Here is a 19,946-nt window from a genome sequence, read left to right as displayed (position 1 = left end):
CTATTACATTTAAATGATCTGTCCTAGCTTTAAATCCTAACAACTCCATACATTTATTGTCTAGCCTCCTACCTCATAGACCTCTAGAGCTGTCTTTTTGTATATGTTGTATAGGGTCCACTTCTGAATCTTGAAATACTGAAATATCAGATTTCAGTATCTTGAGACCAGAACAGGGAAAGTACATTTGTGTGAAACTGCATATTGTTGAATCATAGTTTGCTAAACGTGCTGTAGGTGTAGTGTGGTGTTATTGTATGCTATCACTTTAAGGGTTATTGGTTTGTGGGTACTGAAGATGGCGGTTGATGTATGGTTATGTTCAAAGATTCAGGTAGGTTTCTAGTTTGTAAGGGCTTTGGGTAGAAATGTGTTTTTTTTTTCATTTTTTTGGGAAGTTTTATAGAGTCATACGTGTATAGGTTCATAGGTGTGTACTAGGCTAATGGCCCTGGGGCCTTTATAAGCTTAGCGCATAAGATTACCCAGGCATTGTGCCACTCAACCTTAGTTCCCAGTGCCTCTGTCAAGTAAAGCCACTGGAGTGATCCCTGGGATGAATTATCTATTTCCTATCCACTCATCAAGATTTATCTTGAAGATGGCCAGTGAGGTGCTCTGCTTGACATGTATGGGAAGTCTATTCCATAGCATGGGTAGTCCCTGGGTTATGAACTTGTCCCTCCAGCATGTTCTGTTGATTGTTCATAGGTTCATAGGTTGGTACTAGGCTATCGGCCGTAGGGCCTATACAAGCATAGCCATAACAATTCCCTGGCTATTTCTTCCCACAATATTTACTTCCCTGGACCCCTGTCTAGCAGGGTGAATGACATGATCCCCGGAGTGAATTTCCATCTCCCATCCAATCAGCAAGGTTCCTTTTGAAGAGGGCCAAAGAGGTGCTCTGCTTGACATGTATGGGCAGTATATTCCAAAGTCTGGGGAGTCTGAGATTGTGGTAATGAGGTTGAGGTCTCTGGAGAGTGTGGTGCAGAGGGAAAGGATTTCTTTACATGTAGCATTTCTAACAGAGCTGGGTCAGACATGGCTTTGTAAGTCAAGCAGAGGTCACCTCTAAGTAGGCGATATGAGACAAAGAAGAGTTGGAGTTTTTTTAGTCTGTCCATATACGACAAATGTTTAAGGCCTATGATCCTCTTTGTGAGGTACTTTTGCGGCCTCTCCAGTTGTTACAGGTGTTTAGTGAGGTACATGCCAAAGGGGGCATTGTACTCAATGATTGGCCTAATGAGGGAAAAATAGAGGGAGACAATGAACTCTTTCTTCCTGAATGCAAAACCCTTAGTAATGAGATGTTCCACATAGAAGAACTGGGGAATGGTATCAAAGGCCTTGGCCAGATCAAGATAGGCTGTATAAACCTCCTTGCCTTCATCCACAGCTCTGGTGACTGACTCAAGGAAGTCAAACAAGTTTGAGCAGGCATGATCTACTCTTCATAAAACCAAACTGTGTGGGATCCAGAGTTAGGAGATTCCCTATATCCTTGTTTATTAGGTCCATGATGATGCGTTCCATAGCTCTGCAAATCAGATTCATCAGGCTAATGGGGCGATAGTTCCCAGGGTATGTAGTTACTCCTCCTTTGTGGAGAGGGATGACTGGAGCAGTGTGCCATTCGGTAGGGACAAGGCCTGAAGTGAGGCTGTGACTGAACAGAGCACACATATGAGGTGCCAGTTCACTCTGTAGTTAATTTAGAACACAGCCAGAGATATTGTCAGGTCCCGTAGAAGCTGTATTCTTGGCCTTGGACAGTGCTGTTTTAACCTGTGCAGCAGTAATACTGAGTGCCTGGCAATCTCCTGGTATGGTGATTGGTCCTTTGGGGGGGGTTAAAGTTGGCACTGAATCTGTTGGCCAGTAGATTGGTAATATCTGTTGGCTCGCTATAGGAGGTACTATTGTGCACTAGCTCAGAGCAAATCTGTGTATTGCTGTGGAGATTCTTTTTGTAATTATAGAAGGCCTTGTTGTTGTCTTTACTGTTTGCTGCAATTCTGTTTTCATAGCTAGCTTTAGAGTATTTAATGAGGGATCTCAGTCTTTTTGTTGAGGCTGATAAGGGAGTTTTTCCAGTCTTGGGACTTCACCTTATTCCGCATCAGTTTCCTCCTTCTGTTGTAGAGTTTGTTAATGGTAGGGGACCACCAGATTGGCTTCCATTTTTTGGAGGAGTGTAGTTTAGTTAAGAAATACACAGAATAAATGATATTTAGCTATTTGAACTAGTTAATGGAGGGATGTAACTAACTAGGTTATCTTATGGAGGGATATAGTGACTAACAGAATAATAATATGTAGCTAAATGAGATCATTTAAAAAGGAAAACACATGCTTGACTACCAATAAGGAGTAAGAATGATTGAAGATTATGTTAACGGAGCAGTTGTAGCCTGCATCACTCTGTGCAAACAATGGGAATTTATAAGCAGCATAGAACAGATACAGGCTGCTTGGAGAACTAGATAGTAATCCAATTGTACAGTTTGATTCATAACTCAGCTAGGGGCAGCTGTGGGCACTTGCAAGTTCCATCAGTAACACTGAATTAACAAGGTTTGTGAGAAGGAGGAGATATGGGTACAGATGTAGGTGAAGACACCAACATCTTTACAATGCTTATAACAATGTAAAATTGCATAAAATTGGTCAGTAGGATATATCAGTCAATAGAAACACGCATATATTAATTCAGTAGAAAGCATACACACACACACACACACACACACACACACACACACACACACACACACACACACACACACACACACACACACACACACACACACACACACACACACACACACACAACCAGTATTAATGTACAGAATATGAAGTAAAATCGAGCATGAAGTAAAATCGAGCAAAAGTCACTTATCTCAGGGGGGCTTAGCTTCAGTAGCAGAGTTTGATTCAGTTTGAAATGGTCACAGTCTTGATCCTTAAGAAGGTGATTGCTATGTTTTCCTTACTTTCTCCCCCCTGCCTGAGGTTGTGTAATGCTGGGGTTGTTTATCTATCTATCTATCTATCTATCTATCTATCTATCTATCTATCTATCTATCTATCTATCTATCTATCCATCTATCTATCTATCTGTAGTTCAGAGAAGTGGTGCATGTTCCCATGTCAGAAGAGGAACAAAATAAAACTTTTTCTGCTTTGCAGTTTTGAAAGTATGCTTGTTGGTCTCCCAGAGTTTTAATTGTTTTAGTCTGAATACTTATTTGCTGATTAAACAAGAGACTTGACAGAACCTGAAAACAGACATAATAAAGCAGATGTGGTCTACAGGACTAGGAATCAAGCATGTCATAGGTATGACAAACCAATATGGCAAATAAATAAGGCATGCAACAATAAGACAGTGGTAAGAGACTGACAGGATACTAAAGTAGAACTTCATGATTTCTTGGGTGTCTGGTAGATGGTAACATGTCTGATAGAGGGTTAAGGCTATGAGCTGTACTTCCTGTGGTACTGGGTCACCCATCATGTACCTGTTGTGCTTCAGCAAGTCAGTTAACCAGACAATGATTCCAGGTCATCAATGAAAAGGGCCTATGTGTCCATTAGGCCTTTCTGGCTAACAATGTGTTTTATATTATTATGAGTGTTCTCAATGAAGGAGGGCACAATTTTATGTGTGTGTATGTGTGTGTGTGTGTGTGTGTGTGTGTGTGTGTGTGTGTGTGCGTGCGTGCGTGTGTGTGTGTGTGTGTGTGTGTGTGTGTGTGTGTGTGTGTGTGTGTGTGTGTCTGTATGCATGGATGTATGTTTCTGGAATGTGCCTCTGAGTGGAAATCCATTTTTCAGTTGAAGCCAAATGAGAAATGCAATATGCCTAACAAATAACAGAAATGAAAGGAAAAAAAGCAAAGATTGCTTACACCACAAAAATAAGTAACTAGTGGTTCACTGCTGCAACAGATATCCAGAAATGACATAAAGAAAGGAAAACAGCTCATTTTGATGGAGTTTAATGCATATAACAGCAGGTGTTATTCATGTCAAATCCTGCAATAGTATTCCAATGATTAGACTGTTAGCCAAACAACAGTTCAGTAATAGGTCAGGTAGACAGTAGTGCAGTGAATTTTGTCCACAAGATGAGATTGTCAGATGGATTTTTAGCTGTATATTGTCTAGTTTGGTTTAGGAATAGGTGATAATGGATTTTTGCACCTAACTTATTGCATAGGGAAAAGCTAAAGCTTGTGTAAATGTGGAGTATGCTCATAGCAAGATAGCATTGTTAGATTAACATTAAGTATAAAAAGTCCTGTTTTTTTTAACAAAAAACATCTTTATTAAATTATCATGTATGACATAGGCCAAATTACATTTATATAAATGACAATAATCTCACTTGCAAACATTATACATTCCAAAACGTGTGACACAACTGTAGCTGCAAACATTATACATCACCTTTAACATATCCGGTCATTGTTGGTCAGCCATTACATAGCTCATTTAAATCCTGCCTTCTTTTAAATCTTGTTCTTTTTTTGCATGTGTTGATCCCACAGTTCCCATTTTTTTGATATAATTTGCTCCTACCATTTTCTAACGATCCAAGTTCCAGTTTTAACTCTGTTACTATCTTCACTACTTCTAGAAAAGTTGGTTGAGACTTTGATTTCCGTTTTCTAGTAACTGCTTTTTAGCAGCAACCATAATTAGAGTCAGTAAGACCTTACTATGTCTTGGCAATTCTGAGTTTGTATCATAGGAGATTACTAATGTATTGACGCGGAGGTCATTTCAAGCCTAGCCGTTTCATCCCAATGTAATACCATAGAAATGTTAGTTAATACCCAAGACTGCGTTTAGTAATTGTTGCCCATGCTGAGGAGGGTTGTGGATGCTATTCCAGGTAACAATTTACGGTGACCCATCCACTTGTCCAGGTTCCTCTTGAAGAGTGTCATAGATGTGCTCTGTTTCACATGAATAGATAGCCTATTCCAAAGACAAAGCAGTCGCTAGAAGATAAATCTGTCCCTCTAGCATGTCTTATTCAAGTCACAGGCCATATTTAGGTCCCTAGAATGGGTAGCCATAGCCCATTTGATTTATCAATGTGCAGCAAGCTCATTAGGTTTGGGTCTGAGATTGCTATGTAAGCTAGGCATAAGTCTCTCCTAAAAAGTCTATACGATACAGAGTATAGTGACAGGGACTTTAGTTGGTCTGTGTATGGCATGTGCTACAGTCCCTTGATCTTCTTTCTTAGAAAACTCTGAGGTCACTCCAGTTGTTGCAAATGTACTATACGCTACATGCTAAATGAGGCATTACACTCAATTATGGGCTGGATTAGTGCAAGTTTAGAGGGGTTATAACCTCTTTTGCTCTTGAGGCGATGCCTTTACTAATCAAGTGTGCTACATAGGAAGCCTTCCTTAGTACAACTGACACATGATGGTCGCAGTTAAGGTAGCAATCAACTTGTGATTCCAGGTCCCTTACCACATCATGGGTACTTAGGGTATTGTTGTTGATTTGATAGTGTGGAGGGACATTGTGCCAAAGGGAATGATGATGCATTTCTTTGCATTCAGATTGAGACAGTGACTAAGACACCAGCTGTTGGTCTATGTAAGGCCCTCTTGGAGTATGCTGACATCATATGGGTATTCAATAATTGCACCCAATTTGCAGTTTTCTGCAAACTTGGGCAGCCACAACCCTTTCGTTTTGACCTTAACTTCTGTGAAGTATATACCAAACAGTAGAGGGCCAAGCACTGACCCCTGGGGCACCCCGCTGGTAAGAAGCCTGCTGGTTGATGTGGAGTCACCCACTTTGATAGCGTGTGTCTGGTTTGTGAGTCAGCTGTCAACCCACCTTACAACAAAGGGGTTTACATTCAATTTTCTAAGTTTATTAGTAATGCCAGATTGTGTCAAAAATCTTTGCCAAGTCGAGGTATGCTGTTGTGCACAGATTTGCCCTTGTCAATGGCCCTGGTCACATTTTCAAAAGAATCCACCAGATTTAACAGGCAGGATCTGTCCTTGATGAAGCTGAATTGGCTAGAGTCCAGGGTTTGGAGGTCACATGTCTTTATTTATGAGGTCCATAATGATATGTTCCATGGCCTTACGGCTGAGGGTGGTCAGGCTTATGGGTCTGTAATTCCTAGGGTCTGTTGCTAGGCTACCTTTGTAGAGGAGAATAACTGTTGCTGTTCTCCATTCCACAGAAACAAAGCCTGTGGTTATACTATTATTGAAAAGGGAATGTAATGGTGATGCTAGTTCATATTTAGCCTGAGAGGCTGTGTTTTTTTGCTTTGGGCAAGGCTTTGATGACCTGTTTTTCAGATATGTAGGGTGAGTGGGAGTTTGGGGAAAGGTTTAAGATAGGTTTGGAGAGGATAAGGGAGAGAAACTTTCAACAAACCTATCTGCTAGCAGGTTGCTATCTCTGTGGAGTCAGTGTGTGTGTGATACCATTGGTCACTAGCTTTGCATATGCTTGAGCCCAACCTTTTAGGCTAGGTACATAGCTGTAAAAGACTGTATGGTTATCCTTGGCTGTGCTTGCTAAGTTTTTTCTCAAACAAGCCCTTAGGGATTTGACAAGTTGTCTTATTTGAGTGTTGAGGCTGAGGAGGGTGATTTCCATTGTTGGGGTCTCACCTTTGTTTTCTTGGACAGCAACTTTTTAATTTATTGTAAGGTTTGTTGATACTGGATGTCCACCATGGTGGCTTGTTTTTACTTGGGGCTCTGGCTTTGATTTTTTTCTGGTACAGCTAAGTCTATACACTTATGCAAGTAGTTGTTTTTGTCTAATTTTACTATATTTTTTCTTTTTTTGCATTATTTCAGAGTTCTAGGAAGGTTTGTTTAGTTATATGGGATTTGGTTTTAAGATATTGTTCACAGACCTTATCTCTGGTTCTGAGTAGGGATCTGGATTCTTTGCTTAGCCAGAGTACATATTTTGATTTCACTATAATGGTTCCGGCGGGGGGGGCATGATATTTCAGCATGTTTAGGAGGGTGGAGTTAAAGGAGAGAACAGCTTCTTCTAGAGGCAGGTGCTTGAGAGGTTCCCAATTGCAGCTTTTTAGGGCAGAGACAAATCTATTTGTATCAGTATAAGTGGCTCCAGTTACAATCAGCTCTGCACACAATTGTGTTTTGCCTTTGAAGTTGCAGAAATAGCTAAAGACTACTTTGTGGTTGTCCTTGGGCTGGGAGGCCAAACTTACCCCAAATTTGGATTTGGTAAACTTTATTTGTCTTCTGATTTGTCTGTTTAGTTTGATGAGAGTGCATTTATTCTGCTGGGTACTGCACCTCTTAATTTTGTCATGATTTTCTTCTTTCTGTTATACAGCCTATTGATTTTGTGATTCCAACAGTGTGGCTTGTTTTTTGAGTTAGTTCTGTACTTTTTCCTGGTGGGTACAACTGCCTCTATGCAGCTATTAACATGCTTGTACAGGGTTTCTGTGAACAGTTCTGTATAGGCAGTAATGTTCTCAGGGTTTATGGGGGCTTGAAATTGTCCCAGGGTCTCACGTAATACCAGGAGGTTAGCCTTAGAATAGTTCCTGAATATTCCAGGTTTAGCTGGGGGACCAGGTTTTATTTTTACTTCAAAGGAGACTATTTTGTGTTCTGACCCTGCCAGGGAAGGCATTGTAGTAGGGGGTGTGCAGCACTCTCCCATTTAGTGAGGACCAGATCCAGTGTGACTGCACCCATGGTTGGTATATTGACTATCTGATCCAGGGAGTTTGTGTTTACAAAATTCAGGAATCTCTGTGCAAGTAAGTTTGGTGTCATATAGGATTCCCGGTTAATAGTGAGGTAATTAAAGTCACCATGAATATGGTACTGGGTTGGATGGTTAGTGTTTTAAATAAGTTTAAATAAGTGGTATGGGTTTCCTGGGCCAGAGAGGGGGACCTATAGCTTGCAAGGAAGTGGTATTGGATTTTGCCTATTATGTTTTGAACATGGAGCAGCTCAAGTACATTGTCTTGTTTGACCAGCCTTGACGTATATTTCTCTTTGATGTAAATAAAGACATCTTCACCTTTAGCCCCTGCCGATGAAGTAGCTGGTCTAAATGTGTGGAGGGCATTATAACCTAGCACTGTTGGTGTGCTCTCCAAGGCTTTAAACCATGTCTCAGTGACCACACAGATGTCAGCATTCTCTAGGGTAAAATGAGCTTCTAGGGAGTAGAGTTTTTTTGTTTAGGCTCCTAGTATTGAGCAGTGATACCTTTAGATTTTCTTGGTTTTGATTTGCTATGTCAGAAGTACTTTCAGTATGACATTGCCTAAAAAAGGCACTATAGGGGAAGACAATGTTTTAGCTAATATTCAAAAGCCTAGAGGGGAGAGGTGCAGACCACCCCTGGCAAAGCAGCATTGTCTGTTGACCATCTGCATCCATGCCGACAAATATTGCACTCTCTTAGAATGACATCAGAAACTAAGCCAATTATTAAAGTCAGTCACCTTTTGTTCATATTGTGGCATCATCCTTGGAAAATGTAAAATGCTGCTCACTGCCAGCCTCATACCAGCCTGAGACATATTCCAAGAGCTCCATGATGTCTCTCTTCATATAGTCTAGAGAGATACATCTCAGGGCAATTACTCCTACATGGACTATGACTGAGTCATATTGGTAACTGTGGTCCAATGACCTGAGTGTCTGCATAATGTGGTGGGTCCTAGCTCCGATAAGCAACTGACTGTGACTTTCTCCGTATGCAACCTGGTGAGAGGGACATCAGTGTGCCTCACTAGGGAGTCTCTAATAACTAGCATGTTGGATTGTTTGGTGGCTTGCCTTATGGGCTTAGAGGTAGAGGCTCCATGAGATGTAGCCCTATGTGTTGATGAGATTGTTGTGTTGAAAGAGTGCATTTGGGGCTACTGAGGGTATTTGTTATCTAGGAGGCCTTTGTGATTTAGAAAAGTTACAATTAAGTGCCTCAGCATATGTGGGTCAATATATCTGTTCTGAATTGCGCATGATGAGTGCAGCGTCTGTACTACTGACAACCGTATTGACATTAGGAGTACTTTTATGTGAGAGCTTTGCCTCCAGTGACATTGTGTAAATACATCTCTCACATACCATATTAATTTGTTTGAGAATTAACTGGTTGTCAGTAAACATGAGCCAATTTCTACATTGCCTCAGGATGCCCATATCCACCAAGCCGGTAATGGAGACAGTAGAAAAGTTCATATCCATGGCAACAGACCCTTTTTTATTGATTGGGCAGTTGAAGTGAGAATATCAATCACTGTCAAGAGTATCCGGTTTCCAATTATGGGGACAGTGCTTGTCACTGCAAACTAGTTGTCCTGTGTGCAACTAGGTATTGGATACATTTCAATTGTGCTTTTATAGGAAAAATGTCACTTAAAGAGTGAGTCTGTACAGACCACAGCCAAACACTTGAGGGGAAACTAATACATAGACCCTGAAAATTTAAAAGGCGGATATTCTGAAGTTAGAAACAAATCAAGTAGTACTTACTGAAACAAAGAATTAGCTTGTCAAGGATGATGAAAAAAGGGTAGTCACATGAATGGCTACTGCCTAGCTACTGCTAATGCTGGCCTCACCACAGCTTCACTCTGTTGGGATACAATGCACCTTTGCTTCTTCTCTCACCAGAAGCAAAATGCTAACACCAATCCCAAGATAAGAAGTAGGCCACGGCCTGTTTCGTTATCCACAGTCTTGTCCCAGATGATGCAAGGGTCCGTAGGCTTGTAGCCATTTCCTGGTAGATGCCTTGAATAGCAATCAGACCAATCAGGAATGTTAAGCACAGACACTTACTCTCCAACCTGAAACAGTCAGGAATCAATGCACTCTGCTCCATCTCTCACCAGGACCAGAATATAAGCACAATATGTCACCTATAAAGCAGTTATTAGGCTTTCTGGTGATCACCAGTCTCCAGGAAATAATGTCCCTGTACACCTTCTCTCACCAGGAGAAAATAGAAGCAATAATCACAAGATGACCACTGAGAGACAGAATGTGGTCTCTGCAATAACTGGTGGTCTTGCAATAGATGTTCAAAGGCAAGAGGAAAAAATGGTTTATCCTAAACACTGCAGTGTACACTAAGCAGTTAGGTATGAAAGTGGGTAACTTAAGCTTTAGCTGACTAAGTGGAGAGACACTATTTTTCAAAGAGCAAGATAGATTGAAAGGGGGTGGGCACTTTTGTATTCTAGTACTATTGAATACAGTGGGATGGCCAATAAACTTAGTTGAAGGGGGTGAGTTCACAAAATTATAGTTTTGTTCTTACACCAGCCATTAAAGGAGAGAGGGAAGGAGATATATGGTAAACTTAAAATAAGGGACAGCCAACTAGAAATACAGTGTTGCTTAAGAACACAACAGTAACAGGACAAGAGGGTGGGAAAAATTCTGTCTGACTCACAAAAGACACAGCTGTGGTCTCTTTTCAAGTTTTAATATGCAATTAAAAGCAGAATACAAGAAAAACACATTGGGTGGCGCCAGAATTAAAGCTCCAAAACAAATAATTAGCAAACAAAAAACCTACAAACAGTTTATAAACTTGGCAAGAACAAACAATATTTGAAGTATAGTGATTACAGATTACAGATTCAACATAGAATGCAAACCTCTTGCGGACTGATTGCAAATGAGAGTGAGGATTCCATGAGTGTAATATAAAATCAACAGCACAGTGCTGAAGGACCATGTTCTATAGCCCTATGGTCTGTCTAGAGCCAATAGCTACTTCTATTGATCCTTCTGGTTACCATCTATGCCATCTCTTCACATTATTAAAACAATGACACAGCTTGTTTCCAGTCCTTTACATGCTTGTCCACTTTTTCAGATCTATTGTTACATCCTTCTGGCATCTGTCTTGCAGGAAAGTACATGGCATCCACTGAAAAGTCCATCTTCTTACATCTTTGGTAGTAAAGCATCAGAAACATCTTCTATGTCCCCAGATTAAAAATTACAATAGCCTTTACCTAGCAAGGAGTGGAAACATTGTAAAAAAAAAAAACATTTAACCGATATAAATAGTTCACAATGAAAGGAACACAAAATGGCGGCTTCCAAATGTGAAATTAACAAAAATATATGCCATCCTATAATGAAGTGATGCAACCAGTGTGGTGTCATCTCTATAGTGATACATGTCCAGTCATAGCTATAACATGAGTCCAGCAAACATCATTACCAAAACATAAATAATGGAAGTCATTGTCATTTTATATACTTTATATCTGACATCAGGAAAAAAAGCAGCAACTATAATACATTTATTTTATAAAATGTTTAATCCAAAATAATTAATATCCCCATATATATATATATATATATATATATATATATATATATATGTGTGTGTGTGTGTGTGTGTCCATATATATATATATATATATATATATATATATATATATATATATATATATGTGTGTGTGTGTGTGTGTGTGTGTGTGTATACACAGAAGGAGAAATAACCAACTTTCTACCTGCTGCTACCATTTCAGATATTCCGCCATTGCTCATTATTTCCATTTCTGGTGTATCATAAATCACCTTCACCCACCTGCTAAATTTATATCCCATTCTTCTTTTCTATGGTATATCCCATAATAAGTTCATCTCACCATGTAAAATGCCTTCTCTCAATCAAATAACTCTAGTATTCCTGTCCACCCCTCTTCTTTTCCTCTTTTTTTACCATTAAACTCCACCAGTTCATTTTGGTTCTAAGTTTTTTTTTTTCACACAAAACCAATTTGCCCTTCTTGTATTATTAGAAAGAGGCTCTCATCCAACCTAGCCAACAAGTACTTTGGAAAATATTTTAACATCTGTGGTGATCAATGAAATAGTCTTGTAATTCCATCTCTCTCTCTGACCCCCCTCCCCTTTTATGATCAGCATTACTCTTGCACTTCAAAATCGTCCTTAAGTCTTGCAGCCTCACGTACTCCTCACTCAACACCTGCCACACGTCCTCTCTACTCCACTTGTAGAATGTTAGTCAGAAACCATACCAACCTCTCACTTTCCTCTCCTTCATCCTATGTATGTCCTCTTCCCTTCCTTCTTTGTAATATCTGCATTTAATTTATTTTTATGTACTCTAATACTACATTTGTATGATTTCATGGTTATTTCTGATGGTTATCATATTTTATTTCAACAGAATCTCACATTTCATCTGATGTAGTGACTGAGTCTAATATTGTATGCATCATATATGTTATTCCTGATGGCTATCATATTTTATACCAACAAAATTTCAAATTTCATCTGTTATAGTTATTGAACCTAAAGCAGTATGTAGCATGTGATATTTCTGATAGTTATCAACGTTTATGTCAACAGAATTTTGCATTTCATCTGATATATTGGCCGAACCTAATGTGATATACAGCATGGCCATCCTTTTCCAGTTTACAATGAATTACAATCTCAGCATTTAATAGAAACTAATTGCTGTGAACAAATTCAGTTGCATCTAATTGCAGAAATAAAACCATAATTACATGAAATAATGCACAAGTAAATTCAAACATAGTCCTACCAGTTTGTTTGACAGACAGTAGAGCAGAAACATAAAAACTCCATGGAAACTGTTCAATATTGTGAAAATGTATGCCATCGCAAGGGTCCCCTTTTGAAATTGGAAGATGCCGAATATCCATGTGCATCCCAGAACAAGGAACTGAGAAACAGCCTTAAAGAGAAGTGCCCTGCCAATAAAACAATTAGACCAGTGAATTCTTATGAAGATAAATTATTAGCATTTCTAGAGTCATCAAAATCCCTTTACTATTTCCCTGTATATAAAATCCGACAATAGTTCTGAACTATACATTTTACAGAATGAATAGTCTGTAATTTGGATGGGAGATCTCTTATAAATTTAACAATGCTTTAATTTCTCTGTGACATTACACATCTCAATTCAGAAGTGTACTCCTTTGCTGCTAGATAACTTCCATGACATTCATTTTCTACTTTTGTGGACAGTCTGTTGTGGTGTATATAGACTGGATAATCATTGTTGCTGCAATAGTGTTTATTTAAAAAAAAGAATAATATAGCCAAACCACAGTAGACAATTGGTTAACCCTATGCATTCTAAACATGCCGTATTAAAAAGCAAAAACTTGCATCCCTATTCATCTGTAGTGAGCCACTAATAATATTATGGGGTCAGCAACAAGTTGCAGTCTAGGGTCCCCATCAGTGAATGTATTGCCACACTGCAGGGACACTACATCCCTCCATAATCCCCTTCTCTCAGTGCCCATCCCTAAATTCCAACTTGCCCACAAGCTTCTTTTTCTTCTGATCATCCCTATCTCCAGGCTTGTTTTGCCTGTTGTGATACCTTTCTTCCCCCATCTCCTATACATATCTGCCTCCTTGCTTTAAGTGGCTTTCATACCAGCAAACATCTCTGCTAGACAGAAGACACAGAGACAGACTTATAATTGGAGTGTTGTTGCAAAGTTCTGTACTATAGCTATGTAGCCGGTGTAACATTCACCCATCATTCTCACCCATTTCTGGTGCTAATATGGTCAAAATTAATACTGTCATTGTCTTCACAACAATGCCATTCATAGGTTCATAGGTTCATAGGTTGGTACTAGGCTATTGGCCCTAGGGTCTATATAAGCCTAGTCAAATGGTACCCTTGCTTTTGCCACCCAAGAAAATTATTTTCCTGTGCCACTGTCAAGCAGAGCCACAGAAGTGATCCCCGGGGTGAATTTCCTATCTCAAATCTAATCATCAAGATTTTTCTTGAAGACTGCTAATGAGGAGCTTTGTTTGATATAGATAGGTAGTTTATTCCAGAGTATGGGAAGTCGCTGGGACAGGAATCTATCCCTCCAGCACATTTTGTTTATTGTGGTGACAAGGTTTAGGTCCCTAGAGCATGTAGCTTAGAGGGATTGGGATTTCTTTACATGGAGCATGTCCAACAGCTCTGGGTTTGACATAGCTTTGTATGTTAGGCAGAGATCGTCTCTGAGTAGGCAATATGCGACAGAGTAAAGCTGGGAATTTTGAGATGGTCTGCATAGGGCATCTGTTTGAGGCTGGTAATCCTCTTTGTGAGGTATTTCTGTGGCATTTCCAGTTGTTGTAGATGTCTTGTGAGGTACATACCAAAAGGGGCATTGTACTCTATAATGGGTCTAATGAGTGATGAATAGTGGGGAACAATTACCTCTTTTTACGTGGATGAGAAACCTTTTCTGATGAGGTGTACCATGTAGAAGGATATCCTGACTACTGTGGTGATGTGATTATCAAAGGATAGACTACTGTCCACCTGTGTTACAAGGTTTCTTATTACACTTTCGGTGTTAAGTAGACTACCGCCTATGTGGTAGTTCATGGGTACAGAGTTTTTACCAAAAGGGATGAAAATGCCCTTTTTGGCATTGAGCTTGATGCCATGGCTTTGACACTAGGCATCTGACTCAGTGAGGCCCTTTTGTAGGATGTCCACATAGTTAGGAGTTTTGATTATGGCTCCTAGTTTGCAGTCAGTTTGCAGTTTGTAGTCATCTGCGAACTTTGTTAGCCAAAGACCTTCTGTGTTAGCCTGTACTTCAGAGAAGTAGATACCAAACAGGAGAGGGCCTAGGACTGAACCTTGTTGTACTCCACTTGTCACTGGTCTGAAGTTGGATTTATAGTCTGCTACTTTCTTTCACAGTGTGGGTTCTGTCAGTGAGCCAGTTGGCAACCCATCTTGTGACATAGGGATTTATACCTAGTTTAGTGAGTTTGTCTATAATTCCAGAGTGGATGGTGTCAAAAGCCTTGGCATGATCTAGATAGCCTGTGTGTACCACCTTACCCTCATCTACGGCTTTGGTGACCACTTCAAAGAAGTCTATCAGGTTTAGGAGACATGATCTGCCTTTTGCAAACCCGAACTGGGTAGGGTCCAGAGTTGTGAGATTACCAATGTCATTGTTTATAAGATCCATGATGATACACTCCATAGCCTTGCAGACCAGGCTCATCAGGCTAATGAGGCAGTTGTTCCTAGGGTCTGTGGTGGCTCCCCCTTTGTGGAGTGGGATAACCATTGCTGTGCACCATTCAGTGAGCACAAAGCCTGAGGTGAGGCTATGATTGAACATGGTACTTAGGTGGGGTGCCAGTTCGTTCTGTAGTTCATGTAGAACGCTGCCTGGGATGCTGTCAGGTCCCATGGATGCTGTGTTCTTGGCTTTGGAGAGTGTGTTTTTTACCTGTGCAGCCATAATTACAGGTACATTGCATTCTTCCGGTATAGAGATGGCCCCTTTAGGGGATGAGAGAGGGGTAAAGTTAGCACTAAACCTATCTGCCAGAATGTTGGCAATATCAGTTGGTTCTGTATATTTAGTGCCATTGTGCTGTAACTCAGAGCAGATCTGAGTGTTGCCATTGAGATTCTTGACATAGCTATAGAATGCTTTGTGGTTGTCTTTAGAATCAGTGGCAGTTTTGTTTTCATAACTAGCTTTGGAGGATTTTATGAGGGATCTCAGCTTCTTACTGAGGCTGACCATGGAGTTCCTCCAATCATGGGATTTTACTCTTTTTTGCAACAGTTTCTTTATTCTGTTGTAGAGTTTGTTTATAGCAGGGGACCACCAGATTGGCTTCCTTTTTTTGGAGGATAGCATTTTGGTTCTGTTAGGGATTGCACGATCCATGCACTTGTGTAAGTGCTTATAAAGTGCAATTGTGTAGGATTCGGCAGTTGTATCTCTATTGTCCATCAGCATGGGTGTTGTGAAGTTTGCCACTTCTGTCTTAAGAAGCGTGAAGTGGCTTTGGAGAAATTTGTTTACGTGGTTTCCCTAATAGGGGGTGGGGTTGGGATGTGGATGTCTAGGGTGATTTGCTTGTGGTTGGATCGGATATGGTTCAGAACAGTATATGTCATACATTTCATTCTGTAGTTCTTACAGACCAAACTGTCAATGCAAACTACTCTTCATGAACTTATAAATGCACACTTATGCAATAGTTTAACAAGCTAGTGCAAAATATTCTCACTCTTCATGAAGTTATAAATGCACGATTATGCAATAGTTTAACAAGCTAGTGCAAAATAGTCTCACTATTCGTGAAGTTATAAATGCACGATTATGCAATAGTTTAACAAGCTGGTGCAAAATATTCAGCAGTTAATCAAACACAACTGGTTGATCAGCTATCTATTGAAAAAAGAAAACGTTTTTTGCAGGGGGGACAAAGCCTCTGCACCTCACAGCCCCTGCTAATTATATATACTAATGTTGAAATCATACTGCAGTGGGGAAAGGCCAATTTACCTTATTCCCACTGTAGCACAATTTCCCACAGGAAGAAAAGCCAGTATGTTCGATAAGCTGATTTTCGATCAGCTGTACTGTTTTTTTCCTGACAACGTGCACTTTCAACAAATGGTAGCTGAGTATAATGTTGTAAGTAGATTCTGAGACTATAACAAACATTGTACTGTAAATAGTACTGTTACTTGTAACATGACTTTACTTAAGTGTATATACCATGCTCAGCTATCTAAGTATTCACTTATTAGGTGTGATGACGTACTCAAAACAAGGCATTCAGAAAGGGTAAAAACAATTTGGAAGCCTTATTTCAGAAGGTTTCTGTATCACACTAAGCCTATCTGATTCATAGATTTCTAGAACACTGATGTTTCCCCCTCAGAGGCAGGTTTCAATGTGAAAAATAGTCTTATGGGTGATGCTGAATAGTAATGCTGGAGTTGGGGGGGGGGTAATTAGACATGTTTTACCCCAGAAATATCTGTAGCTCATATTTACTTGTTCAAGTAAAGTTTTTTTATCTAGATGGGAAAAAGTGAATGCCATCAAAAGATAGCAGTCACCCATTCACTCCTATGGGAGTATTTGCAATTCAGTTCAGTCTAGAGATGCTGTGTAATGGGATATGTCAGTGTGTGGATGTGTGTGTGTGTGTGTGTGTGTGTGTGTGTGTGTGTGTGTGTGTGTGTGTGTGTGTGTGTGTGTGTGTGTGTGTGTGTGTGTGTGTGTGTGTGTGTGTGTGTGTGTGTGTGTGTGTGTGTGTGAGACACAGACTGTGTGCCTGCCTGGGTGGTTGAACTATATTGGTTAGGTAGGGAATCATGAGTCTGAATGCATGTATGTTGAGAGGATGCATCTGTAAGAGTATGTATGTGTAATGAGGTTGCATTTGCTAATGTGATCTATCAACCATTAGGGAGAACTCTAGTGTTGTCAGGCCTGACAGCACAGCGTTTGATTCGGAGACAAGGTAATGCAATGCTAATGACAGCTTTCTCATTATGGCTACACTTGGCCCTGCATTACAATTCTTTGCTATTGTGCTAACTGGCCAAGTGGCATTGGACAATTAGTAAAGGACATGGCAATGTTTTCTTCTATTTCTGCATTCCTGTGCTAAACCTGAAAATGGTCCATGTGGATAAGTGCTCAACCCAACTAACCAAAGACATTATAATAAAATAAAATAAAATAAACACTGGCAAGCAAATCACACATACCAGACTGAGGTCATGCATCAGTGACAGTTACACTGCATAAAAAAAATTTAAAAAAAAGGAAAACGTACTAGCATCGGCAATGGTCAGAAAAGTTTCAACAAACTTGAGCGCAGTGTTTTATCTCCTCCCACCACACCCCCCTCAAAAGGAATCTGCCTACTTATAGCTGAAGTTATGATTTAATATGGTAACAGATATAGTATAAAGCTGATTATACAGTACTTCAGTACAAAATGGCTGACTATCATTTTACCATTCAACTTTACTTACCTTTTGTTCCAGTGCAGCATAATACATCAGCAAAAATAACTAGTTTATCTATTCACACAGATAACCTGCAGAGTTTCATGTTAACTGTGAGTAACCTGCTGAGTAAATAAATGTTGCTGATGATATTTCTGACTAGCAAAGCAATGCAAAATAATGTTTCACTGCTGTGAGCTCTCATTTCAAATATGTGACTAGGCAGCAGGCTCAGTTTTACAAAGTATGAACTCCACTAGCAGAAGTGACAAAGCAAGGACCCCTAAATGAATAAGTGCCATGGTGCCACGAGGATCACAGCAGAGTTATTATAATTAGCAGAACCACAAGCAAGAATAAAGAAATTAGGCCTTCTCCAGCACAGAATTAGCAGGAACAGGGCCTTTAACAACATTAAAATAATCAGAGATGACCCTTTAGGTTTAATGGGAATAAGAAGATTTTAAATGGGGATAATAAAGATAAAAGGTGTAATAGGGTTATCAAGAACCAAAAACTGACAAACAATTACTTTAAACAGATGTTAGAAGAATAAACTGAGATGGGGAGCCCCAGCCAGATGAATCGATTTAGGGATTCCAGCAGTACTAGTTGAGGAGATTCACCTCAGGAGACCATCACAGGGGTAAGAGATGGAATGGGCCACCATTAGCATGAATACAGTCTGTGACTGGCATGCAATCATTTATTAATGCAAAGTCAACTATTACAAGGTAGCAGGAAATATTAAATTGTGATATGGAACAAATAGCATGCAAAAGCTGCATTAAGACTGATAACATCTGAATTCAGTAGAGCTTGAAGATTACCTGGATGAATAAACTGATCAAAGGGATGCAGAGAAAGACTTCAGTTATCTCCATGCCTAACCAAATTAACTAGCAGGAATGTTGCTGCTCAGACATGCTGAGGTTTTGATTCTTTTATATTTCAGTACCCGGTATAATATTTATGTGCTGGGCATTGTAGTGCTTTTATTATTTAGTCTTAATTATCACAATTTATTTTAGCTTAAATGAGTTGTCCTTTACAGTCATATTTTAAATGTGTGTTTATCTTTGACTTAATTATTTAATGCATGTTAAAAAATATTTATTTTCTGTTTTCTGCTCTCACTGCAAAGATAGTAAGGTTAGGTGATCAGAGGAGCTAAGAAATATTTTTTTTAAGGTTAGCAGAAACAAGAAACCTCTAGTCTTTAATAGATGCCACTGACCTGCTGTTGTGAGACTAAGTTTTCCACCTGCCCACCCTTTCGCTGTTGTATTATAATGCAGTGGCTCTTGAGTGTCCATTCCATTTTCTACAACTGACTATGGAATCTCCTCCCAATCTCTTCTTGTATGCTTATATGACTGAGCACTAGAAGTTCAAACTATATGGTTCCTTTCCTTAGTAAAACTTCTCTCTCACTTTCTTTCATATTTTCATAATGTTTAGTGCACGTTGCAATACAAACAGAATTAATCTATTTTGTTCCATCCTGCTTTTGAAATACAAACATCTGGGCAAGCCTATTAATCACTGATAGCCTACAAACTGCATCCCAGGAATTAGTGCTTCTGTTTTGCTCCTAGTTAGACAAAGAGCACATTGGCATTATTTTCTTAGAGATTACCAACCACTGCAAATCCTGAAAACTGCATTTAAAAAGTAAGTTTAAGATTAGTGCTACCATTTTGCTCCATGTGAGAGAAGGAACATAGCTATATTCATTCCTGACTGTCTCTGATTGGGCAATATGAATGAACTTCTCTGACTGGTCTGGTTTTGGACCAATGTGCAGCTTAGGTCTTTCACACTGAGCTGTTGCATGCACTACTTAGGGCAACTATCAGGAGAAACCTGCAACAAGCCTGCAGACCCATAGAACATTTGAGATAAGACTGCTGATCACCAATGTGCTTTTTAAGAACCAGCTTGGGATAGGTGCTACTGTTTTGCCTCTGGTGAGAGAAGGGCAAAGGAGCACTGATTCCTAGCTGAGTGGAGCTGCTGTGAGATCAGCACTAGTAGTAGCAAGGTGGGATCCAATAGGCAATCACCATTATTTGTCATTCTTACTG

The 19,946-nt window shown here is 39.7% G+C and overlaps 1 protein-coding gene across 1 annotated transcript in view; it reads right to left on the bottom strand.

The window, feature by feature from the left end:
• Positions 1–19,946, bottom strand: part of LOC122810699 (adhesion G protein-coupled receptor E2-like) — a 343,450-nt gene that overhangs the window by 232,912 nt on the left and 90,592 nt on the right. The window contains exon 5 of the mRNA XM_044082264.1: positions 12,622–12,790. Coding sequence (XP_043938199.1) covers positions 12,622–12,790 — 169 coding nt within the window. The remainder of the gene's footprint in view (positions 1–12,621; positions 12,791–19,946) is intronic.

Source organism: Protopterus annectens, chromosome 9.part0 (genome assembly GCF_019279795.1).
Source record: "Protopterus annectens isolate FY-2018-M chromosome 9.part0, PAN1.0, whole genome shotgun sequence".
Lineage (NCBI taxonomy): Eukaryota > Metazoa > Chordata > Ceratodontiformes > Protopteridae > Protopterus > Protopterus annectens.
This window is presented reverse-complemented; position numbering and strand designations above follow the sequence as displayed.